Here is a 25,301-nt window from a genome sequence, read left to right on the forward strand (position 1 = left end):
TGATTTCGCTGCCAGTCCCAGTATCTCTCTGCTGCCTGGATCTTGCCACCCTCCCTGCAGGATGCTCACTTTTGTCCCAATGAAGGTACAGTGCCATTCCATGGGGGTGGACACCCCCAACTGCCTGGGGTGGGCTGGGGCTCTGTGGGGATGGGACAGGGACCCCACTCTGAGGTTTTGCTCCCAATGCAGGCTGTCAGAGACACTGGGGAGGAGATGGAGGTGGGCATTAAGATTGAAATGGAGGAAAACATTGGAGAAGATGGAGAAGATCATGGAGAAGAAGAGATGGAGGTGGACATGGAGGAGGAGAGGGAGGAAGAGATGGAGGTGGATGTGGAGGACTATGCTGAAGACATGGAAGTGGATGAGAAAGGTGAGGAGAAGAACATGGTCTTGGGATGAAGACCAACCCCAGCAGCAGGACAGGCAGGTGCTGGCCATGCTCTGCCCACGGGCAGAGGAGGTCCCCTGCTGCCAGGCTGGGCTGGGCTGGGTGGCCCCACTCAGGGACACGGTGCCCAGGGGGTGCCCTGGGTTCTGGTGGCACAAACACCACCCCCAGCTGCCCTGTGCTTGCTTTGGGCCATGCTTTGTGTGTCATTGCCTGGGGCCCAGCCCTCAGCCCGAGGCAGGCTCAGTGCTGGCAGCAGAGTCCCTCTCTGCCCACGTGTCCCAGCCTGGGGGCACAGGGAACAGCCCTCTGTGCCTGACTGGAGTGACCGTGTCGCTTGCTTTTCTTCCAGGACTGATGGAGATGCCGGACAGGGATGCCAGGCTTCTGGATAGATGTTTCAGAGTTTGTTGTTACATTTTCCTCTGTAAATATGTTTTAGAGTTTGTTATTCTCTTCTGTATGTTTCATACATTGTTTATAGGTTTCGGTAATGTAAATATGTTTTAGAGATTGTTGTTGTTATAAAGATTCTTACATTGAAAATGCATTATGCAGTTTGGTTTTGGTGCTGCTCTTCTGTAAATAAACAATCTTTATTTTTCATGCCCCAGATCTACTTACATTTGCTTTGGGCGCAGGGAGCATTTGCAGGGTTGTCGGTCCCTGGGGCTGTTGGCATGGTCTCCCTGGGCCTACTTGTGCACAGAGGGGTCCCACTGACAGGTCACACTCTCCTTGCAGTTGCTCTGGACACACATGGTAAACACAGAGGCAGATCCCAGCGGCTCTTGGGATCCCATGAGGGAGCAGGGCTGAGCCTGCATGGTCCTGCAGAGCCTCACCCAGGGCTCTTCCCTGGGTGTCCCCAGTGCTACCGAGGGTGCGCTGGGCTGCGGGCAACCCCTGCTCCCGGGAACCTCGAGGGGCTGGAGCCAGCCCAGAGTGAGCCTCAGCACAGGGGCCGCTGGCTTTTGCAAGGTTTCCTGTCCATTCAACCCTATGTACATACAGAGTAAGCCTGGATTTGTTTTCTGTTTTTAATTAATTTTGCTACCTTAGCTAAACATAGTAATTTTAAAAAAAAAAAAGTAGGAATAAAAGCCATTTTCTAGAAGCTGGTCCCATCACCTCCAGGACCCATGGTAGGATGCTTGAGCAGAATAAGTCAAATCACATTTTAGAAAGGACTTGGAGTCTGACTCCCACTTCTATGCACAGGGCTAGAGCAGACAAGAGGCAGCCTGGATTAAGGCACTATTTATTATTGCTTTTAGTTCAGAACACTCAAAACTCCAGCATTTTCCAGCAACCTTTACAAGCTGATGGGCAGTTTCAGCTACCAAACTGCAAGTAGCTGGACTGTTTGGAACACTGGTCATATCAGAGGTAGTAATAGCTATGTCAGGAGCTCATCAATAAATACAACAGGGAACAACCAGAACCTTTAAAAAAGAGCCAGGCTTTAGAGGAGCTACAAACACCAGAAGAGACACAGCTTTCAGGAATTTGAATTTAGCTACTGCAGTTTTTGTAGAGTCAGAGCTCCCTCTTACACCCCTTGGCTTCCAAGGGGTGTTCTGACCTCTTATTACAAATGCAAAATGCCCAAGCAGTCAACAGGGAGGATGAGGTGCACATGGAGCATTTATTCCCGGCAAAGAACATGCAGGAGAGCTCTGGGTCAGGTCTCCACTGGGATGGGTCAGGGTAAGCCATCCAAGTCACCATCAGGCTGTGGAGTAGGTAAAGTGGCTGCAGTCTGGGAACCCCGGAGCAGCGCTCCTCCTCTGTCCCACAGGAGGGAAGAAGACCTCCACCAGCTCCAACAGCCGCTCGTATCTATGGGGTAAGAAGTTATATTGGGGTCATTGGGTGTTTGTTTGATGCTTCTCTGCATCAAAGCTGCCTCATCCCAAAGATGCTGAGGAGTAAACACTTTGCTTACGTTGACTTTTGGTCCTTTGTGAGCTCCTGGATCAGCTCTCCCTTGGGGTTTACTGTGAATATGCGGCTCTCTGGCAGCCCCACTTGCTTGTAAGCATAGACATCCTGCCCAAGGACAGCCAGCACAGCATGAGAACTGCAGGAAGGCACCACCACCCAGCCTCAGCCCTCCCTGCACACCTGGAGACCCACTCACATTGGGCCTGTTCCCAAAGCCCGCGTAGAAGGGGCTCTTTGTAGCAAACAGTTTTCGGATGTCTGTCAAGCAGGTGACCTTAAACACCTCTGGCTTCTTCTCAATCACCTCCCTGCAGCACAAGAGTCACAGTCACAGCAGCATGAGCTGGCCAAGACTGTGGGCACCAAACCTATCTGGGGCTCAGGGAAGTGATTTGTGTTTCAGTGCATCAGAAGCTTCACTGTGAAGCTCCAGCAAGGTCGGACAGCTCCCTCGCTGCCTCCCACGAAAGGCATTGCGCACCAAGGAGGGCAGAGCAGTTTAAGGCCAGGACATCCCTCGGGGTCAATCTGGGGAAGGGGATGCTGTGCCAGGGATAGAGGAAGCGCAGGGAAAGACAGTACCTGTGGAAGGCAGATAAGAGGCTACTGGGGGAAAGCAGCATTGGGCCCATGGGGAGGCCACAGCCTTGCTCATTGACCCATTTGAGGTAGCCTTTGGTGATGTCGGCCATGCCAATAGCCCTGGCTGAGCAGTAGAGGAACTTGTAGCCATTCCTAGAGAGAACACAGGAAGCCCCTCTGAGCTGTGGCCTGGGCAAAGCTTTCTCTTACTCTGAGCCAAGTACCTGGCCTAAGACCATATCTTACTCCAGTAAGCAAGGTGGTTCCACAAAGAGCAAGAATCCCTGATCTGGAAAGCCAGACTAAGCCCAATCCCCACCTGCCTCACTTTGGGGGGCACCACCCTCCATGCTCGTCCCAGCAACCACACACCCACCTAGCGCAGCTGCACAGCACCCATTGCTGCTCAGCACCCTCACACAGCACTGCCATCCCACAGCACTGCCTGTCAATCGTGGAGAGATGTAGCCAAGCCTTGCTAACGCCCAGGCAGGGGACAGCTCAGACAGCTTGGCAGAAGTGGTACTGGGTGGCCAGAGACAGCCGAGGTGCCGATCCAGTCCCTGCAATCCCAGGAAATGCATCCCTCGCTGGGGCCAGAACGAGTCATCCACGGGCCCACAGTGCCTCTCAGTGGCCACAGAGGCCAGGGACCAAGCTAGAGGCTCCGCAGGGACTCACTGCTGGTGTCACCCCTCGCAGGTGTCCCCTGGACTGTGAGAAGGATCGCTGGGTACACAGAGAGGTACCAGCACTGCCGTGCTGGGGGCATCCGTGCCACCACTCTCAGGTGTGACCTTCGGTGGTCTTGTCTCCTCTACTGCTCAGCTGTATTTCCTCAGCAAAGCCTCCACTGACACACACTCCTTCCAGGGAAGGTAATGCCAGCATTTGCTCCCAGGGGAACCTCTGCTTACACCCCTCAACATCATGTAGGCAGCGCAGCCAGCATCAGCCACCACTGACAGCAGACAGTGCAGCTATCTGGGCCTGCATCAGTGAGTAAAAAGCCCTGACTGGCTCCATCAGTTTCCCACTTCCCCTTGGCCTCAGCTGATCCAATACCTACAGGTGAATTTTGTGGAAGAGCTTAACAATCCCACGGTGAGTCCAATCTTTACCCAGTTGTGGCAGGATCTGTCCAAGAGCATCTGATCTGAAAGGAGTCTGGGTTAGTGTCATCCAATGTGGTGAGTATCCACCCCCACCCCAATGAAGGTTGTGCTCCCTTCTGCCTGCTTATGCAAGCCTTTCAAGGAGACTTCCTAACAGGGGAAAACGAGGATTTTGGGGTGGGAGAAAGGCCTTTTACTTGGTGATGGTGCCATCAATGTCTGAGATCACCACTTTTTCGTTCCAGTTCCACAGGAAGATGGTGGCCTCACAGCGGCATGTGCCCTGGTACTGAGTCGTCACGCTGAATGCCACCTCGTTGGGGCCATCCTGCAGATTCAACTTTCCCTAGGGCAGAGGGGCAGCAAAAGTGTTACACCAGCACCAATTCACACCACTCCAAGGCTTGCCAGAGGCCAGACTGCCACCCAGCCAGGCCAGTGATCCCAAGACTCTACAGGGTGGCCAATAAGGCAAAATATTTGGAAGTCCTATGAAAACACGAGGTCATGAGTAGAGAAATCCCTGTTTAAGGGTTGTCTCACCCCTACATACATGGACAGTGAAGATGGAGGAATAAGTACATACAATTTGTTCAGAGGAGAGCCGCAGGGATTTCTTATAGGTTGGCAGAGGTTTCTGAGCAGAGGCTTCCATTGCCAACGTGTCCCCAGGGTGGAGGAACTGATTGTCACTAGATGGCTCCTTTTCCTCCTGCCTACACAAAGAAGGGAAGGGGTCACCCAGAGTCCTAACAAAGCTTTTTACCCTCTTTTGTTAGGCAAACTTGGGAATAACTTGTGACGTAGGAGAAGAGACCAGGAGCATACAGAGTCCTGAAGGTGACCTGGGAGGGAGGCTCTCACCTCTGCTGAGCAGGGTCGGGCTGCAGCATTCCCACACTGGCTTACCCTTTCTTGTAGGTTGGCAGAGGTTTCTGAGCAGGGGTATCCATTGCCAACATGTCCCCAAGGTGCTGGGGCTCATTGTCACTGGATGACTCTTTTTTCTCCTGCCTACATAAAGAAGGGAAGAGGTCAGCCAGAGTCTTTAAAAAGCTTTCTACCCTCTTTTATCAGGCCAACTTAGGAATAATTAGTCATATAGGAGAAGAGACCAGGAGTATCCAGACTCCTGAAGATGATCTAGAGGAGGGCACTCACCTCTGCTGAGCACGGTCACGCCACCATGTTCCCACTCTGGCTTTCCCTGGACTTGGCTGCTGCTGCAGGCAGAGAGAGATGTACTGGTTTGGGTTCATTTTCTTCACAGCGACTGGTATAAGGCTGTGTTCTGGATTTGGACTCAACACAGTGTTGATAACAGAGATGTTTCTGTTATTGCTGAGCACTGCTTGCACACAGCTAAGAGCAAGAGCAGAGGCTGCTTTGCTTTTCTTCCAGTTGGAACAGCAATGCCAAAAGAGGTATCACTGTAGTCCTGCCTTCACAGGGACATTGCTGGTGGAAGAGGAAGCACAGCCTGGTGCTGTGGGGAGGTAGGGAGACCAGCAAGCACATGCGGGTGCCCAGGACTGGCATGACGGGCACATAGCAGAAGGTGTCACCACTACAAGGTCCACATTACTGCATTACCAGGTGCTGCTCTGCTGTTCAGGCATTAACAGACCAAAGGGGATAGGTAGCAACCTTAAGAAGTCACCTCGTCAGGTCCTGGATGTCCTCATAGTCAACCTCAGGCCATCCCCAGGACCCTGATCCCACCCCTGCCAGTCAGCAGAATGATGTCTGTCCCCTGGGAACATGGTTGTCAAATCCACTGCTCCAAACATACCCCCTCTGTTGGGAATTCTCTTCTCCTCCAGAACCAACACCTTCTGTTTCTCTTGTGCATCTTCTCCTTCACCAATTCATCAATGATGCTCTGTGAACACGGCAGAACATGGGATGAGGTCAGCCCTCAGCCCAAGCTCTGCTGAGAATCATAGCCAGTAAATGTGTTGTATCACTGACCTCAGGAATGTTCCTCTGGAAAGCCTGCAGGGCCAGGACTATGGGACCAGCCACTGCCCAGTTGTAATACCTGGAAAAAGCAAAATGGATGGGCACATCACCATCCTGCAGCATGGCCAGCTCCCATAGCTGCTTTGGTACAATCATGCTCTGGGATGGAGTCACATTCCCACAGGAGGGTCTCCACAGGGACAAATGGACAAAAATGTCCATTGTGGGATGAAGCAGCAGGAAGAGCAGGCCACTCACTTCTTGTTGATCATTATCACCAGGTTTGGGTCACTGATGAGCCTTGGATTCTCAGCAAACTGCTGGTAGGAAATCAGGTGTTCCATGAACGTCTCTGGTGGGATAGAGGCTGTGTCATGCCATTGGAGGATAGAAAGGATTTCAGGGATGCAGATTCCCCCTCCACTCCTACCTACCATTAGAGATCTGCCTGTTGCCTCTGAGGCCCCCACACAGTGACAGAGCAACTGTAGGCATTGAGTCAGAGTCCATGGGGCTGTTGGCAGGCAAACTGGATGGCAGCTGGATACAGAGAGGGTTGCTGGAGTCTGTCACAGGCCTCAAACTCTGCTGTGTGTCACTGTCAGCAAGCGAAGAAACAGTGGTGACACCAGAGAATAGCCTTAAACATACCTCCATCCTTTGTGCCAGGGGAATTGCTCAAAAATGTCTGAGCTTGGCCAGCTGGGGCACCCATACCTCCTGCGGAAACAGAGAGCCACTGGCTTGCTGTCCAGCTTGGAGAGGTCTTCCACGTAAATGGCACTGGGACCCAAGTGAGGACTTTTGATGGATTCTCAATGCATAGACAGAAGAGAGAGAGCTTAGCTGAATCACCTTTCCAATCACCCCAGCATCTATTGAGCAAGCCAACAGCATTTTCCTCAATCATATCCATGTACCATACAAACAGGGCAGCCATCTCCTCCTGGAAAAGCTGCTGTAAGTCAACAGCTACAGGAGTGCCTCAAGATACCTGCACTGGAATAATCCTTACATACACTGTGAAAGGGGGCACATAAATGCTTCTCTGTGATTCTCCCTGACTTGGCAAGTTCAGGATGAAGACATAAGTCATGCCAGATGCTGTCAGACCCTTGAAATTAAGGTATGGCCTGTACAGCTGAGAAATCTTCTAAGTATGCAAAAGCAGAGACATCGAAGGATGGACTTCAGGGAACATAAGGCAAAAAAGCCTTCCTGGGAGCTGGGTGGTCACTGAAAGGTGGACACCTAAGGGATGTCTCTTCAAAGCAAAGGAGTTGGTAGCACACAGAGAAGGCAAAGCAAACACACCACACCTGGAAGACATGGAATTACACTGAAGGAACAACCCAGGTGCTCATTTAAATCAGACACATCCACAGGCTCAACACCACTTCAAGCAGCACCAGCCATCCTCTCACCTTGCCTCCTCTGCCTCTCCAGCTGGGACTCAGGGCCTTCTGAACCTGCCTGCCTTGGAGCAGTGGCTCCCTCAAGGGGCTCCACATCTGTCTGAACCTCTGGCACAACATTCACATCTCCCTTCTGTTTCTCTTGTGGGACTGAGTGGGCCCCCAAAAATCTCTTTGCGCTGACAGCACAGAGGATGTCCTTCAGCCTGGAGATGGTGTTCTCCGCCTGGGGTGCAAGTGTTGGCTCAGTTACAGACACAGCCAAGGAACCGGGGACGCCCTGTGGTTCCGCTGGGCTTGAATCCCCTCCCGGACGTTCAGAGGTGGCAACAAGAGGGGTTGCCTCATCCACTGGGACCAGTGTTGCAGAGACGGTGGTTGCTGCAGGAGCAATGATCTTTGTGGACTTGGCTGGTTTAACTTGCACCAATTTATTCACCTCAAGGAAAGCAGAAGAACAGGTTTGAGGATGAGAAGTTGCCCAAAGCATCCCACAGAGGACAACTTCCCTCAGGATGCCTGGCCACAGCCTCTTCTACTTTCTGCAGGTCTTTTGGACACCCATTCCCAGCAAAAGAGCAAGAGCAGAAACTCACCTGAGGGAACTTTCCCCAGATCCACTTCAAATGGGATTCATATCCCAGAGCAAAACTTTCCTGTTGTTTGATCTCCAGTTCAGAATCACTTTTGGGAGAAGATTGATGGCTCAGCATGAAGCTGCAGGAAGAGAAGGTGATGTGAGGCTTCACCTACACTACAGCCCCATGCTCTCCTATCAGTGCAAGGACATTTAGGGCCTGTAACACTGGCTTCCCATAAAGTCACTTCTACCCTATAAGACTGTCACTCCCAAAGGACCAATACCTATGGAAGCTGAGGCCCAACTGCTATGCCAGCAGTTGCCCAGAGCAGCTCATCAGCAGACAGCCTTGTGCACACAGGCTTCTCACATCTGTGACCATGGCCACAAGTGTCCCTTGTGGCATCTGAGCTATCAAGCTAGGAAAACTCTCCTCTCCTGACACCTCCAAGTGACTTCTCCGTACCTCCTTCCCTGCCATGGGGCATGTGCCCTGCTCTCACCAGAGTGGAGCAGAACACCTTGGCTCTGCCCGTTACCTGTCCACTGCGAGCAGCTCCCCATCGGAGTATGGATGTATCTCTTGGGGCTGCAATGACACAGATTCTTCAAGGAGATCAGCAAAGGATGAACCTGCTGCACCACTGCAAAGGAGGAAAGAGAGGGAACTTGTGCTACTCTCAAGCGGCAGTCTCCTCTCCAGAAACTGGCAACATCCAGCTTCACAATTCCCCCTGGCTTTCTACTCCACAGGAGGCTGGGCTCCAATTTGCAAAAACTTTCCCCCCGTTTCAGTACTGCTGGGTATCACCAAATGAACCCACATGCTTGACGGCTGCATCACTCTGCCCAGACCAAGCAGCTCACCTTAGGGCTGGCAGCTTGCATGGCTCCTTTATGGTCTCATCATAGCTGTCAGAATCCGAGTCCAACGCCACCTTCTTTCTGGGCCTCCTCTTGCGTCGCCTCCTCTGGTGCAGGTTCACTCCAGCGCTGGGGGCCTCCGGCCCGCAGGAGGATTGAACACCGTAATCTGAGCTCCGCCTCTTGCAGATGGGGGATGTGCAGAGGTAGCAGGGGATGCTGCCCTGGAAGAGGGATGAGGAAGAGCCCATCAGCTCCCTCCAGCACACTCTTTTTCAGCCTAGCAACTCCTTGCTGTCTATGGCGCATACTATGGAACAGCACAACCAATACCACTGAGCCCTCAGCTCAGGAGTGGTTTTGTGACCTGGCCTAAAAGGAAAAGATTTGTACCTACAACATGTGAATAAAAGAACATCAGCGTGATTCAGCTGCAGGCTAAAGACATCTTTTAACACAGGCAAGGAGAGACAGGCAGGAGGTGGCACCACAAGACCAGAATTGTGAAGGCTGCAAATGGGATTTGACTCCAGAGCCCTTTCCTACTTCCAAACCCAGCCCAAGCCAGCAGTGACCCCAAGTATGCCTGAGAGAAGAGCTGGCGGGATTTCTGGAAGCCACAATTAGTCTAATCCCACTTCCCATTGGAGCAGGCAGCCTGTCACAGCATCTGTCTCATTCTCATCCCTGTCACAAGATCCCCCAAGGGGCCAAGCTCCAAGATATCCACCTGTCTGGCCAGCAGCCATGCCCATTGATGGAGACCAGTCTGGGATGTAGATATTTGGTCCAATACTCCCTCAGGATGCTCCACCACACAGGTTGCAAGGTCCTTTGAACAGGAACCTTTCCAGACACAGAAAACATCAGACAGGACAATGGAGTCACTCTGGGGAAGAGCAGCATTCCAAACCTGGTCATTCCACCTCAACCCTGCACTTCCAGGTAGTCACACTGGGACATAGATATGCAGCATCTCCTCATAACCAACCTCACGCTCCTCTGACTCCTCAACAAAGAAGGCCTCTCCATTGTCTCCCAGCTTCATGTGCAGATCCACAGGCTCTCCGTTGATTTCAATGTCAACCTAGCAAGGAACAGAAACAGCCTGTCCATCTGAACCCCCCTCATCCACTGGAGTACAGGGGTACTTCCAGATGGAGGGGATGGGTTGAAGTTGCTCACAGCCACACAGCCTTTAAGGCAAGGGACCTCCCCCAATTTTCCTGGAGAGCACATTCCTCCCTGGAAATGAAGGGGCTCCATTTTGGGGCATCCCCTGAAAAACTTGGCAAGCACCTCTTTCACTGGGTTCCCATTCCCCTCAAAGAAAGTAGTTCCATAAGCTGTGGGTTATAGAAAATCCTGGGTCTGGAGACACTGGAAAGGAAGGGCAGCCCCAGGGCAGGCGCCACTTACCACCTTCTCCTTGGAGCGCAGCACTCCCAGCTTCCCAAAGCGCACATGAAATGGGGAGCACTTGAAGGAGTTGTCGGGCTGCCTCACCACGACCACATCAATGCAGCCTGACAGGGTGGCAGGGTTCAGATCCTGGTACAGCTCCTTCATCGTGCTGAGGACACTCTCAGCCAGCTGCCCCACGTAGTTCATGGTTTGAGACTGCAAGTGAGAGACAGGAATAGACCCAGTTAGGGGAAGAGAACTCTAGCAAAAAAAGGCAATATGAGTTTACTGTAGGAGAGTCATGTCATGGCTGCAACATAGCCCCATCATGGGGACAGGTAAACCTCTAGAGAAGCTGAGGCAAACACCTGAGGGCCTTGATGAAGATCAGCCAGGGCCTCTAGGAGCACCAGAAAACAGGACAGAAGCCAGAGCATGAATTATTGCATCCAGCTTGGAGGAGAGATGCCCTGGCTATTGGGATACACCATCACATTTGCTTCTTGAGAGGGCAAATACTACCTCACAGCAACACTGCACAGTCAAGCTATCAACATCTCATCCAAACAAGAATTGGCCTGGCAGGAGACCTCCTGTCCTGAACTGTCCTTAGAAATTCCCAAACAACTCACAGCAGAGAGGTTGGAAGTCTGAGCTGCTCCATACACCACACACTCACTTTGAATAAAGTCCAAACCTAACATTTCCCACTCAGAGGGAAAGGCATCCCACTTAGGCATTGCAGAATTGGCTAGACATGGCTCCTGTTCAAGCCAGAGCTCTTGTGCTGGGCAGCACAGCCAGGTGGTGGTGTGGTGTCCCCAGGGACTCTCAGCAGAGTCCCCAGTGCACACTCAACCCAAAGGGTGGCTGGAGGGAGTTGGTTCCTTACCCAAAGGGACGATGACAGGCATGTACCCCGCGACAAGCCTTCTGCCCCAGCAGGTCTCCAGCCTCTCCAAACTGTTTTGCATAAGCTCAGCCCTGTGCCATTCCCAGACATCCCTCCTGGAAGGCAGTCTGAGTGGGCAGACATGGTTCCTGCTCCATGTCCCGTCCCCCACCTCTCCCTGGCAGCCAGGAGTAAGCCCAAATCCCAGATCCTCTCTGGAGGATGATAGCAGGGAAGTGCTAGCCAGCTCCCGAAGCTTCTGTGGCTCCATCAGCTGTGCTGTGAGCGGGGCCCACATCACGGGGCCGCTCACCAACCTGCTGAGCCCAGCTTTCCCAGGCATTGCTGCCGGGGTGGGCAGCCCTCCAGCTGCCTTCCCTGCTGTGCCGCAGGGCCTGGCAGCAAACGGGAGACAGCTCCTCTCTGCACATGAGGGCAGTTTTGGAGACGAGGAATGAACAGACTGACCCTGGTGCTCCCTGGGCAGCACTGATGAGCTTTCAGTTGAGAAATACACTGACACAGACCTGAAAAGTGCATAGGGAAAGTCCTGGGCAGAGAAATCCCATAGGATTTGTGGCGGGGGCTTGGAAATTATCCCCAGATACAATGCACTGAGCACTACCTTCATGGTGAATGCAGGGTGCAAAAGCTTAACATAACAACTGCAGCCACACAGCAAAACAAGTGCCAGGGCCATGTCCCCTCTGCAGAGCCACTGTCCCCCCTTGCCTCAAGGGCTGCTGCCCCTTCCCCAGGCATCTCATTGCTGGGGACTGCATGGCTGTGGTACAGTTTTCAGCTCACTGAATTTAATTCCCTGTGGGCCTCACCTGAGACGGCTGGAGGAAGGCAGGGAATGGAGAGAAAGAGGCTTTTCCTGGCAGGCCTCAGCCCCACCACGGATGGAGCAGGCCCGTTAGGGAGGTGAAGGGTAGGTCATGGTCTGGAGGGACATAAATAGGCAGACAGGGCAAGATAAACTCTAGCCCTCAGCCCCCAGACCAGCCAGGATCGCAACCCTCCACCCTGCAGCTCTTGTGGAAGATGAAGAGGACAGTCCTCCCCTGCCGACAGCTCACATCAACCTCCAGAGCCAAAGAGCTGCCCAAAATAAACCAGGTGCTTTGCTGACTCCGGTCTGCTTCGCTCCTGGTCCACCCTGCCCACATCCACATCCACATCCACATCCACATCCACATCCACATCCACATCCACATCCACATCCACATCCACATCCACATCCACATCCACATCCGTGCTCCCATCCACTGCACCCCGCAAAGCAACAGGACCTTCCTCATTACCCGGGCAGCTGCTGGGCCTCAGCACCTCCTCGACTTCGGGGCAAAACCAAACCCCAGGGGTTGCTCTGCCGGCAGCAGCACTCGCCCTCGGCTCCTCCTCTCCCTGCCGCGTCCTTCCTCTCACCTAGCCGGGGGAGGGCCCCTCTCCCGAGCAGCCCCAGGCTGCGCCCCCGAGCCTCTGAGGGCCGGGCCGGCCGGGGCGGCTCTGGGCTGGCCTGGGGCTCATCCAACAGCCCCTTTGCTCCAGCAGCCCCGGCCTCAGCTGCCTTGTGCCCGGGGAGAGCCTTCCTTCTCCAGCCCACCGTCCTGCAAGGACACGGTGAAGCCTTAATCAGACATAAAGGGCGGCCAAAGCCCAGGGGCTCCTCTGTCCTGAATCATCACCGTGGGGATGGGAAAACCGGGCACGGTGAAAGGAAAGCACATAAAAGTAGGCACTTTAAGAAAATTGATGCTCTCCGGATCTAAGGGAGCCTGAGAGAAGTGGGGAAGTGATGTGGGAATAGCTGGCTGGACTCAGGTCAGAAACTGACGTGGCAGGGTTTTTTGTGGCCCCCAAAAAGTGCACTGACTCCCACCACACTATAACTGCAGGGCAGACTTGTGGCTGGTGTGAGCTCTGTCCTGCATTCACCTGGCTTCTGTGCTGGTGATTCCTCAGCAGCCTCTCTGCTGGATTTTGGAGTGATGGGGATTGAGTGGCGGCACTTTAGGGATGGCAACCCTCCAGCACATCACTCATGGAGCTGACATTGTGCTGTGAGGGCAGGGAAGTGCCAAAGCTGGACAGTGGCTGCTTAGGACATCTGTAGTCCCTGAGAGGAAGGATTCAAAGCTTGTTGGTCCCAGCTGATGGGCTGATTTGCAGAAATGCTACAACTCATTCCTAGGCAAGTCGTGTCAGCACCCAGTGCCTCACTTTCCTCAGCTATGCTGATGGCAGTTGGGGGCACAGAGATCCCCCTGTGCCTGTCCAGTGCCAAGCATGGCCTGGACACAAGATCCCAGTCCCAACACAGGAACTTTCCTGTAGGCTGTGACAAATCTGCTGAGGAATGAAGCTTATTTTCCAGCAGTTTAGACTTCTGAGAGTCCTGTCCCGCAGTGAAGTTGGATTAAAACCAGCTATTATGGGTGGCCCAGCATGGCTGTGGTCTCTGAGGAGGGTGGGCTGGGACTGCAGGCTGGGCAGCTGCCACCAAACCCCACAGGCCATGGCCAGGTCACTGGGCACTTCTGCCCAGCAGAGAAGGAATCTGATGGAACTTCCATCAAGACACCTCGGGTGTGACACTTCAGGTGATGTCCTTAGACTGGTGCTTGCTGATGCCACTGGAGTGGATCTCACCCAGGACAGGGGGCTACATTCTGCAAGCCCTGAGGGTGTGACAAAAAACCCAGGGCTGGAACACAAAAGCAAGGACAGATCTGGGCTGCAGGTGCCTGGTAACTGGTAAAAAATGCTGCAGAGGACATTCAACAAAAGACATTTGGGTTCAGGACACCATTTTTTCCTCAGCCAGCTGAATGCATCCGCAGATGAACATGGAAAAGGAACAAAATGCCAGCAGGAGCAAGTGGGCAGCTCAGCCTTGCTGTGTCTCCAAACACCCACCCTCTGGACACAGGGATGAGCTCCTGGCACTTGGGCACCCTACAGAAGTACAGACCCCATCACCTACCTCCAAGGCTCCTTGCCCAGCTGGTTTTCCCCACCAATCCATACCCCTGGTTCCTGACACACCAACCTTTATTTGTGCCCCCATGCCCCTGAAGCAGATCCCCACCTGTGCCATGGCTGTTCTGAGTGATAGCTGTTCCTCTCTGCATTCTTCCCTGAAATCCAGGCTTTTACTTCCCTCTCCTTTCCTTCTGTCTCCTCCAAAAAGCTTAGAGCACTTTTAATTGCCGTGGTAATTTTTTGCAATGCCATAAAATCATCCTTGGTTCCTGACAGCTACTTTTTTTACTCCCTCTTACTCCCCTTTCCTCTTTTTTGGAAGGTGAGACTTGCAGATCCATCCCTCCCTGTGCTTGTAATCCTGCACCCCTCAGTTTCTCTGCAAATCTTGTGCATCCTCCCCCAGGAGCTGCTCCAACCGGGAGAGATGTCTTCCCCCTTTTGGGAACTCCACAACCCACAGATGTTTGCAATGAGCCTTTGCATAACAAGACAGATTTTTTTTTAGTCAACTGAGATGCAATATTTTCAGCTCCTTGCATTTCAAAAAGCTCACAGGCACATCCAACTTTTGTCCACCATCCCAGCACTCCCCATCCTTCCTGGATGGAAGCCTTCACTCCTAACAGGGCACCTCTGCCTTGTGGGCCCCCATACTTCCACTGACTGTCATGCTGAAAGCCTTACATCCTGAGATCCTGGGTTTCTCTAGAAAAACTCCATCCATCCATCCATCCATCCATCCATCCATCCATCCATCCATCCATCCATCCATCCACTTAGCAGTTGGGAGCACACACAGACTGCCCAGGAGCCTCCTAAATTTTCCTCTCTCCCAAAAAGCCAGTTATGTCTTCAGTCACAGGGTAGGAGAGTGGACAAGCTGTATCAAAAAAAGTGGGCTTATTCTTTCTCCTCTTCACATTTTGGCAGCTGCTGCAGCCCAGCCAGGCCACAGCCAGTTCTCCAGCTGCCTCCAAGGTGGGAGTTCATGAGGGGTTTGCCTCCTCTCTTAACCAGTACACTATTTCTCTGGGATTTCCCCAGCTGTTTGATTTAATATTTGAGCTGCCTGGGATGCATCTCCTTGGATCCTGCCTTGCTCCATGCCTCTTCATGGGCCTGAAATGTCTGCAGGGAGGTCAGACAATGCAGCAGTGAGGCAGACTCGAGGCATGATGGCTGGAAACCCACACTGCAAACCCCTGCAGCATCTGAATCCCCTTTTCAGAGCCAGGAAGCTGTGTTCTCCTGTTCCCTTTCCCACATGGAAGGATGCTCCAGAACCTCACTGTTCTGTGGCACAATCCTCTGATGACCACTAGCCTGGCTCCTTTCTCCCTGGATCTGCTCTGTCTTCACCTTTACCACTGTCCCCTTTACATGGGCTTTTCCTGAGATGCTGATAAAACGCGGGCAGCAGGCAGGCAGGCTGAGGCACGGCCGTAAGGATGCTTTTTCCTGAATGCTGTGCGCTGAGCAGGATGCTGCAGGCACCATGTCTGGTGAGGGATGGCCAGAGCCGTCGGGCTGGGTGACAGCAGTCAATCAACCCATCAGGTCCAAGGTCCTTGTGCCGGGCAGCTCCCCGGAGCAGCTGCCTGCTGCTGGCAGGGCTGTCATCCCTGACTGACATTCCTCCGCTGTGACCCTCCAGGGAATCCCTGCCAGAAGATGGGATGTGAAAGGGCTTTCTCATTATCATGGCCCCTTCTCCCAGCAGGGAGAATCGGCGTTTTAAGAGGCAGGGAGAGCTTTGGGAAGGTTGGCAGAGCTTTCTGACCCTCAGCTGACTAGGCTGGGGCTCCCATTTCCTTTCCTGGATCGACAAAGAGCTCCAGAGGCTTGTGAAAGGAGTGATTCAGCAAAACAGGATGAGAGGAGAGGCAGAAACACCAAGTCAGCACAGCTGGATGGGGTCAAATTCCCATCCTGTGAAAGCCGTGGGGAGCAAGACTCAGGTGTCCTGCTCCCTCAGGCACAGGGACAACTCCTGAAAGTCCAGCTGTTCTGCATACCAGCTCTGGATTCAAGAATACAACAGGAAAACAGTGTTGTTGGCTTTGTTTTTTCTTTCCCATTCCCAGAAAGATCAAGTCAGACTGGCCTGGCATGCGATGGAGTGGGTGGGAAAGCCATTTTGCCTGAAGAGGAGGAAATGCCATCCTCAGTCCCCAATCACAAGAATTGAAAAAGTTGAATTGCAGCCGCAGGACTGGTTGAAACCATCCGTTCTGGTTTAAAAACATGCTCTGCTGATTTGGCTCCTAGTTTCTGACCTGTTGGAAGTCCACATTTCTTCTGTAAACACAAAGGGTTCAAGCTTACTTTAAAAAAAAATCAGAAAGCTGCAATTCCCACACAATTGTGTGGCTTCAAGAGCCAGGGCTTGCAGAGAAATCCAGCAATACCCTCAGACCGGGAGCGCTGAGAGCCCTGAGAAAAACATGGTCCGGAGAAATGAAATCTCCGAACTGAGAGCTCTCTGCTTTTGTGTCCCAGCTCTCGACCATCCAGCCAGGACACACACTCTAAAGCAAATAGCTTTAGATAAGCGATGTATTTACATCAATGTAACTGTGAGCAGAGTCTGACCATCAGCTCTGAATCCAGGAAAAGTGGGACAATGTCCACATTTAGGCAGCTGGAAAATCGTATTTTTTGTCCAAAGTTGGTGTCTGATTTCAAGACAAGATCTTTCCAAGACACACTTTATTTAAAGGAAATAGTTGGGCGCTCGTTCGATTCCTGACCTGCTCATAGCAGTCTGGGAGTGACGCTGCCAAAACTTTGGGGTGCAGTAGTTTGGGGACCCCAAGCACCTCTCCAGGTCGGGCAGTGCCGGGGGGCCAGACAGCAGCTTTGGGGTCCAGCCGCCGAGCGCCGCTCACCCCGCAGCTGGAGCCCTGAGCCCCCCGCCCGCAGCAGCCTCCTTCCCTCCCCCGGTGGGACAGTCCCACCTGCCCGGGGGACAGCGGCTGGGAAAGGGAAGGGGCTGGGGGCTTCCAGCCACACAACCATCCGTGCCGGGTCCACCGCCTGGGACGCCGTGAAGGGCTGCCCGCCCCGAGCCGCCCGCGGCTCTTGACAACGCTGATGGAGATCGCGGACCGACCGGACTCGCCGCCCTCCTCCGGTTCCACGGGAGCCCAGCGCCGCCGGGCCGGCTCAGCTCCCAGCGGGGAGCGGCACAGGCGGCGGGCACAGCGGGGTCCGGTGTGCACGGCTCCATGCCCGGCCCCCGGCGGTGGCCGCTCGCTCCTCATCACCCTCCCCGTGTTCGGTGCTGCTCCCCGGGACGCGCACCCCACGGGCGCTCGAGGGGCTGCGACGAGCACTGGGGCAAAGCCCCGCTGCAGGCGCTCGCCGCACTCCGGGGTGCCCGGTCCAGATCCCAGTCTCGGTGCACTGTCCCGATCCCAGATCTCAAATCCCAGATCCCAGTCCCAGTGTCCTGTTCCGGTTCCGATCCCAGTTTCGGTGCCCTGTCCCGGTCCCGATCCTAGTCCCGGTGCCCTGTCCTGATGCCGGTCCCCGTGCCCTGTCCCGGTCCCGATCCTAGTCCCGGTGCCCTGTCCTGATGCCGGTCCCCGTGCCCTGTCCCGGTGCCCGGTCCCGGTGCCCTGTCCCGATCCCGATCCCAGTCCCGGTCCCGATCCCAGTCCCGGTGCCCTGTCCCGATCCCGATCCCAGTCCCGGTGCCCTATCTCGGTCTCGATCCCAGTCACGGTGCCCTGTCCCGGCGCCCGGTCCCGGTGCCCTGTCCCGATCCCAGTCCCGGTGCCCTGTCCCGGTCCCGATCCCAGTCCCGATCCCAGTCCCGGTGCCCTGTCCCGGTGCCCTGTCCCGACCCCGATCCCGGTCCCGATCCCGGTCCCAGGACTGCCCCGACCCACCCGGGTGTCCCGGCGCGCACGCGCGCCCCGGCCGGCTGCGGTGACGTCACGCCCCCCGCCCGGCGATGGAGCCCGGCTGATGCCGGTGTTTGTCGCGCCCGCCCGCCCCGCGCTCCCCCCGCCGATGCCTGGGCTCGGCGGCGCCCGCCCGCCCCGCTGCGCCGCCCGCCCCGCGCTCGGGGCCGGGGCCTCCGCCGGACCGCAGCGCGCCGGACCGCCCCGCACCGAGCCGCGCCGAGCCGCCACGGACCTGCCGCGGGTGAGTGCCCGGCGCCCGGCGCCGCGGGGAGGGTCCCGCTCCCCGCGCTTCGCTCTCGCCCGCGCCCGCTGCCCCCGGTACCGCTGAGCCCCGGCAGGTGCGGGGCAACGGGGCCGGGGCGGTCGCACGTCCCCCGTCCCCGTACGGGGCGCCCATCCGAGGATCGGGACACGCGTGGACCCCCCCGCCCCGCCGCCGCCCCGGTGCGCCCAGCCCTGCCCTGCCCTGCCGCCGGCCGGGGAGCGGCGGGGCTGCGCTGCCGCGGGCTCGCCAACAATTAAAATTGAAATAAATCCGGTTAAAAATCGGGTCCCGACGCTGTTGGGAGTATTTGCGTGAGCACTTGGTCTGCGTGGGGCAGCCCGGGATCCACCCGGCTGCGTGGGGCGGCTCGGGACCCCTCTCCCCTGGGGTTGTCTGGATTGTTTTGATTTTAGTCTGGGTTTTTAGAGGAAGAAAAGTGCTTTTTTCTAGCCCTAATTGACTGCTTGCTCTAAGGGCGGCGGGGCAGCGGACCCCACTCGTGTCGCAGCTGGGGGCTTGGACCAAGCTTGGCTTGGTCACAGTGGGGATTTTTGGAGCTCTCGGTGTTGCGGCGGTGCCCGGTTTAAAGTGCCGGTGCTTGGGACAAACCGGGATGTGAGCAGACGGCATCTCCCTCTTCTCGCAGGTAGGAAAACGGAGCGGCCGCGAAGTGACGAGCCCGAGGCCGCACAGGAAATCTGTGGTCGAGCCGGGGCTAAACCCCAGATTTCCCGTTCGGTGCTTTTCGTGCCCGCCTGGGGACAGTGGTTTAACCTCACTCCCTCGGGCTGCCGGGGTAAAGTCCTGCCTGGGCTATGCCAGCTCCTAGCCAGGGCTCCTGCGGTGGCAGCAGGGCGTGTGGCCAGGTGCCAGCAGACTGAGGCCTCTCCACTGTGAGAGGTGGATTTGGAGAGCAGAAATGTCCCTTTGGATGGGATGTGGGTCCAGGGTGGAGACTGGATGTTTGCCGCTCGGGTGTCACAGTGGCTTGGCAGGCTGGCCCGTGTGAGAAATGGCCCCATCCTGCTGCTCAGGGCACACTTTGTCTGCAGCCTCAAATCTCAGACAATACAGTTTTTCAAAGGAGTTCTCTGCTATTCTGATTACATGATGGGAAATTTTTGGGGGTGAGGTAGGTGATGTGTCTCGTCAGGCCGTGTGACGTACCTTGAAAAGCCCATATACAAGCCTTTCTTGATCTGATTTTTCCCATTTCTGCCCAATAAAGGCATGAACTCTGCCCGGCCATGGGCTTTCTCTCTGCCCAGTGCTGTAGGGTGGCTCCCGTTGAACAGGGAGGGTTTCCCTGCTCTTCTCCTGACCACCTACTCTGGCTGCAGTCCCCAAACAAGGATCAGAGTGTCCTGAGGAACACTTCTCCATGGATAGGAAGCCAGAAGTTTACTTCATTATCTGGAACAGCTTATTCTAAACTAATCTTACTTTAAGAGATGAGGAAGAAGGGAAAAAAAACCCAGATGCTCAGATGCGTTTATTTACCATAAAAGAAAGCAGCAATTTAATGATAACTTCTATTAACTAGGATGGGTCTGTGACCTTGATGTATTTTATAACATAGCTGAGAAGAGGGAGCAGACTGTTCCAGTCTGTTTATTGTTTCCTCTTAGTGCATCCCAGTAACTTGCAGCACACGGATGCCCACACAGTTCTGGAGTCCTGACCCACCTTTGGGGGCGGGAAGGAAGAGGTTGTTGAATCTGATTTGCTTCAGATACAGCCTAATCTGTAGCTGATGTTAATTATATATAGATGGGTTGGGCTTTAGCATAGGTTTTTCTGACAGGGCTCAGCCTCCGCAGTTCTTGCTACTGTAGAAAAGCTGTAGTAACTTGAAGCCCTGAAGTCACTTGTGGGAGCACATCGCTATCAATAAATTCCTTGTTGTAAAGCCAAGTAAAACCAGCCCCGTGGGACTGCTGGCTTTCATCGGGCAGGCACAGGGATGGATGCAGGCGGTGCTGACAGCCTGGAGCAGGTGAGCCAGGCTGGTCGTGAGAGCCATCTGGGTTGTCAGTGTTTAAATCTCAGGGAGATTTAAACAGCGCTGTGGCTCCAGTTCTCCTTTACGTAAGTCTCCTTGCTTTGCAGTGTTCTCCTTCTACTTAGACCTCCTGCTCCTCCTCTCCAAAAACGCTGTCCCCTTGTGTATGCGAGCTTTTCCCTCGGCTTTGGTTACTATGGTGTTACTGCGTAAAAACAGCTCAGCTTGTAGCTCCTGGAATTATCTGCAACTTGGGTTTGCAGTCCAGCCCTGGGACACGGGCCTGTGTCCATCTCTTGTCCAGCCTTTCCCTGTCTGTGTGACGGGACAGGTCTGGAGGCAGCGTTGTCAGCAGGGCGCGGCTGTGCCTTGGTGCCACCGGACCGCCTCCAGGTTTCTGGGCGCCGGGATCCCACTGCTTTGTGCGAGGCTGTCACACGGGTGCATCTCTTGCTGTTCCTGAGTGTGGGGAGGTATCTGGGCTGTGATGAGCCCTGCAAGACCCGCTCACGTTCATCCCCTCCAGGGACTGGGCCAGCTGCGGACAGGGCATCGGCTTCCCCTGAAAACTTCTGGGAATGGAGACAAACAACCGGGAGTCTGTCTTGGTTTGGAAAAGACAGGTGTCTGCCAGGGAGGGCAGGGCCTCCCTTGGAATGAAGAATTCAAACCCCCTCCCTCCGAATTTTTATAATTTTGAAAGTTAAGAGGGCCCTCATGCAAAGATATGGGGATAGGAATAACAGTTCTTTTTTTTTTTGTATGTATAACAAGGCAAACAAACAACAACAACCACGGCATTAACAACAAAACAGAACCAGGAACTTTGAGGGGCTTTTCTTCACAAAACCCGGGGCAGTCTGATCTCTTGGGACTCCGAGAGCACCAAGCTGGAACGGTGTAGGATCCCGGGCTGGTGGATGGGATACATCAGAAGCTCCGCGGTGGTGGCTGGAAAGAAAGCGATGTCCCGGCAGGGCAGGGGATGCGGGGCCACAGAGTAGCAGAAAAAAACCCTCGGAGCAGTGCCCAAGAAACGGCGGTGGGACAGAGCAGGAGGAGCTCAGAATTCCTGCTCACACGAGCAGATGGTGGTAGATTTCTCAGGACCAGATTTGGTGATGACAGTGAATTCTCCCCGCAGTAAGCAATAGCCCGGCCGTCCTCCTTCCGATGCCGAGAGCAAGGGAGGGCGTAGCTGCCGCCAGCCCCGTCCTTTACCTGCCCCCGAAACTCGCATTATCGTCCCCCTCCGAGGGAAACTCCCGGAGACAAAAGAAGCGTAAACCCCAGTGCTGCAGTCCTCTCCCGACTTTTGGCCACCTCTTTGTTTTGGTCAAGCACCCACAAGTACCCAGTAGTTAGTCTCCTAGCAACTTATGGGAAAAAATTCTGTAAGTAAAAGCGAAGCAAATCTAACCCCCGGCAGTGTCTGTAGGATCTGTGCAAGCAGAAGGTGGGAGCAGACATCTCCCCCCATCCTGCTCAGCCCCCCTAGCTTATGCAAGTTAACTCCCGTGGGCTGGTTTGTTGCTGCCCTCTTTGCTGCCATGCCCCCTTGCTTCCCATCACCTGATATTGTTATTCCTTTCTGGTTTTTTTCCACCTGATTTGCATGTAAAAAAGCACGAGGCTGGTTCAGCCCATGGAGAGATCCTTGGTTTGCTCAGAGCTAATGTAAATTATTGTCACCCTCATTCTTGCAGGGGGTGGATCACCCTGGAATAGAGGGATTTTGCTGGGAGAGCAGGAGCCCGGAGCCAGGTCCAGGTTCCCCCCACACTGCTCATCCTAAGGGTGATTTGCCCCATGCAGGCACAGAGTCGTACTGAGTTGGCCATCTCTTCGCAGTAACTGCACAGGAGATCAGGAGGGTTATGGTGGTAACTTAAACACCTGCTCCAGGTGGAATGAGTCTAGTCCTGCCATGGAGGCTATTTTGGAGCAGATCCTGCTTACTGGTGCTTGATGGTCTTTGTGGTGAAGGTCAGCAGCCTCTCCCTCTGGCAGCTGTGATGGCTCTTCTGCTCTGTTAAGCAGGAGTGGGGTGATGCTTCTAATTATCAAGGAAAAAGTCTTGTACTTCTCCCCCCTCCTTTGTTTGTTTGCTTTTTCTCTTCTTCTTTTTTTTTTTTTTTTTCCCCTCTTGACAAATGTTCTAAATAACAATGCTTAAAATGCAAATGGATCGAGCTTGTGAAATGACTTCGAAGGCCTGGTTGGGACGGACTGTGGTGGAGCTCAGGAGCTGGTGATGACACATAGCACAAGAGTAGAGCCCAGCCTTGGCTCATCTCCGCGTGGAGATGCTCTCATGTGCTTCGAAGGCTTTGGGGTTTCTCTTTCCTCTCCCCATTCAGAGGGACATTGGGAAGGTGCCATCTCCTTGTTCTACAGGCGCAATAAGGGGACATTTAACTGAACTCCCTTTTATCTGTGTGCTCTTCTCTCCCTATTACTTTTTTTTTTTTTTTTTTTAATTAGAAGTAGGAGAATTGAAGAATGAGTCTTCTAAACTCTGTGTCCAGTTGCAGGCGTAGCATCTGTAAGGTTCCTCCTACTGCAGGCAAGTGCTGCCCTTGCTGTTCCAGCCAGGTCCCTCATGCATTTTAGCACTTGCTTGGGGAAAAAAAAAGAAAGAAATAACATGGTGTTGAGGTTGCAAAAGTTTCCATTATAACTCCACCCAAACACTCCTGCCCAGTAATGCTCAGAAAATTCAGTCTGGGTGATGGGGCTTCCCTGTCTGCTGGGCTGCTTAGGGGAAAGGGGAACAGGTTTTGGGTTGGTTTGTTTGTTTGTTTTCCCTATGTTGTTTTTTGGTGGTTTTTTTTTTTTTTTTTTTAATACAGAGATGCTTGAGAGCCATGTCAGGAATAGGGTGGGGAATGAGCTCTGGCACCTGGCTCCTAAGTAAAGAGCCTGAGTGGTGCAGGTTTAAAGTGTGAGCGCTCAAAAACTCACTGAGCAACAGGCCAATGGATCAGTAGAAAGGGGCTTGCAGCCGGGCAAAGTGGCTCTTTGCTGTTTTTGTCCGTGTTGTTTGACTCCTCTGAAGAAGTGCCTTGATGTTGTTTTCGGGCTGATTTTGTCCTACTGCTGTAAAGGAATCACTTTGCTCCTCTGTGAAGGATAAGAAGGGAGTTAGTTGCTCCTGGAACACGGCTTGTTGTGTGGGATGCTTGCAAATGCTCTTCTCTCATGCCTCAGTAAATAAAGAGGTTTTCATGGGACTTATAAAAAACTTCTCTTATGGAAATAGGTCAAGCAAATATTTATTTCCCTAAGGTGTCATGCCAGTGTCGCACAAATACTTGAATGGGTAGTCATTTTATTTTTCACTGCTTTGTTTCTTCCTAAGCACATCCAGTTCTTTTTTCCAGTGGTGTAGGGACACACATTAATAATTGCATGCAATCAGTCCTGTCCCTCTCTCCATCTGGAAGTCTGTGCATCTTCTGTGGGCTTGTGCTCTGCAATTGCAGTGCTGTAAATTGGAAGCTGTGACACTTCTTTCTTTACATCCAGGTGCTTCTCAGCTGTGGGGATATTTTTGTTCTCCAGAAGAGTTTCAGGTCAGTGGTGGGCCACCTGCTGCAATGAATTTAAAAACAAAACTCCCAGAATACAGCAAAGCTGAACAAAATGGCCATACAGGTGTCTTGCTTTCCTGTCCTAAAGCCTCAGCTGTGGTATTGCTGGTGTCCTTTTGGAAAGTAAGTCCCACACTTGGGTTATCCCACAGATGGAGAGCAGTTATTGCCAAAAGCTTGTGCCCTGCTGTCTGGTGGGGCTCCTGTCTTCCCCAGATAATCAGGGATCAGCTGGTATGTGTCTTTAAAGAGGGAGTAAAACTTCTTGTCTGCTCTTAAAATGGTAAAAATAAAGAGTTTAGTTAAGAGGACCAAAATTCGTCTTGAAGTCTTGAATACTTGATCTTACAGCTCTTCATCCCCAGAAGTTCTCAGTGTAGGAGTAGCAAGGGTCTGTGCTGGAGTGCACTGGAGTATTTGGAGTATACTTTGTGTAAGGGGATGTTTGAGATGAGATTGTCCTGGATGCTTTTTGCTGTGTAGCATATTTAATGAGCTGGACTCTTGGGTCTCTGTGTGAAGGATCCAAATGCATTCCAGTGGCTGGAGACCTTCCTGGCGGCTCCAGGTCCTGCCTTGGGACGTGCACAAGGATCATTCCAGCTTCCAGTGATAGAAAGCACTGGGCTTTTCTCTTACAGCCAGCAGCCTTCAGGCTCTGGTCAGCCTTGCAGAGGTGGTCACCTCTCTACCAGCTCCTTGAGCAGGTGGCTTTGGAGACCTCGAAGGGTTGAATGTGATGCCGTTTTTCACAGCCCTGCTAAGATAGGTGTTTACGCTCTGCATTAAAGGTTAATTGGCTCTTACATTTTTTCCTGGGTGTGAGGTGGCCCTTAGAGACAGATCACCCTGACACCTGTGCTGGAGCTTGTGCAAGCCTGCTGTGTGTTGTGTTGTGCTTTGATTTGTTAAACAGGATGTAAAAGCAGGCTCCCCTTCTGAAATGGATCCTGCTCTTCCTTTCTTTGCTAGGAATCATTTCCATGTCAGAAAACATTTAAGAGAAGGGGAGTGTCTCTGTTTGATAGAGGCAGAGCTGACTTAAACCCAAAAATCCAAGCACAGACCTCCTCAGCTGTGCTGGCACAGGGGAGGCAGGCTGTGGTCTGGGCTCTGAGCAAACAAACGATGTGAATATTTAATTTAGACCATAATCCACCTGTTGGGCTTTGCTCCCCCAGCCCTGCATGCACTGGGAAGTGCAGCAGATGTTTTAAATGGCAGCCAGCATTCCCTGCTCCAGTGTCTGGCATCTCCGTGTTGCTTTACAGGCAGGAAAGACAGAGACTGAGGATGATGTAGCAACTGCTGCAGGTCCTTTGTTTTTAGTTATTTTCCCTGTGTTGCTCTATCTGCCTCAGTGGTGTGGTGTTCTCCTGCTCTC

The 25,301-nt window shown here is 53.5% G+C and overlaps 2 protein-coding genes across 7 annotated transcripts in view; one reads left to right on the top strand and one right to left on the bottom strand.

The window, feature by feature from the left end:
* Positions 1–1,781: 1,781 nt before the first annotated feature.
* On the bottom strand, positions 1,782–10,488 carry LPIN3 (lipin 3). The gene is made up of 20 exons (XM_040079926.2): positions 10,279–10,488; positions 9,851–9,946; positions 8,863–9,083; positions 8,535–8,639; positions 8,012–8,132; positions 7,425–7,854; positions 6,718–6,814; positions 6,435–6,598; positions 6,259–6,352; positions 6,010–6,079; positions 5,831–5,920; positions 5,200–5,261; positions 4,948–5,052; positions 4,625–4,754; positions 4,236–4,384; positions 3,993–4,079; positions 2,924–3,076; positions 2,538–2,649; positions 2,343–2,446; positions 1,782–2,236 (listed from the first exon to the last, which is right to left on the bottom strand). Exons 1-20 carry the CDS (start codon positions 10,468–10,470, stop codon positions 2,125–2,127), a joined length of 2,694 nt encoding a protein of 897 aa, XP_039935860.1. The 5' UTR covers positions 10,471–10,488; the 3' UTR covers positions 1,782–2,124.
* Positions 10,489–18,230: 7,742 nt separating this feature from the next.
* The window catches only part of ZHX3 (zinc fingers and homeoboxes 3), a 47,112-nt gene continuing 40,041 nt past the window's right edge, over positions 18,231–25,301 (top strand). For 2 of the 6 annotated variants that reach the window (XM_040080241.2, XM_040080247.2), the window contains exon 1: positions 18,251–18,298. The gene's annotated coding sequence lies outside the window, so the exon portion shown is untranslated. Of the gene's footprint in view, positions 18,299–18,919; positions 18,969–25,185; positions 25,232–25,301 lie in introns of those variants that run through there. The other 4 variants (XM_058422743.1, XM_040080245.2, XM_040080242.2 and 1 more) reach the window with 4 other exon arrangements.

Source organism: Hirundo rustica, chromosome 16 (genome assembly GCF_015227805.2).
Source record: "Hirundo rustica isolate bHirRus1 chromosome 16, bHirRus1.pri.v3, whole genome shotgun sequence".
Taxonomy (NCBI): domain Eukaryota; kingdom Metazoa; phylum Chordata; class Aves; order Passeriformes; family Hirundinidae; genus Hirundo; species Hirundo rustica.

Excerpts from the sequence above, each read along its gene's own strand:
- LPIN3 (XM_040079926.2), bottom strand. The coding sequence starts at position 10,470 with ATGAACTACGTGGGGCAGCTGGCTGAGAGTGTCCTCAGCACGATGAAG. Across the intron at positions 5,262-5,830 it reads GAGAATTCCCAACAGAGGGG|CAGCAGCCAAGTCCAGGGAA; the intron begins GTATGTTTGGAG and ends CTCTGCCTGCAG. Across the intron at positions 4,080-4,235 it reads ATTGATGGCACCATCACCAA|ATCAGATGCTCTTGGACAGA; the intron begins GTAAAAGGCCTT and ends GACTCCTTTCAG.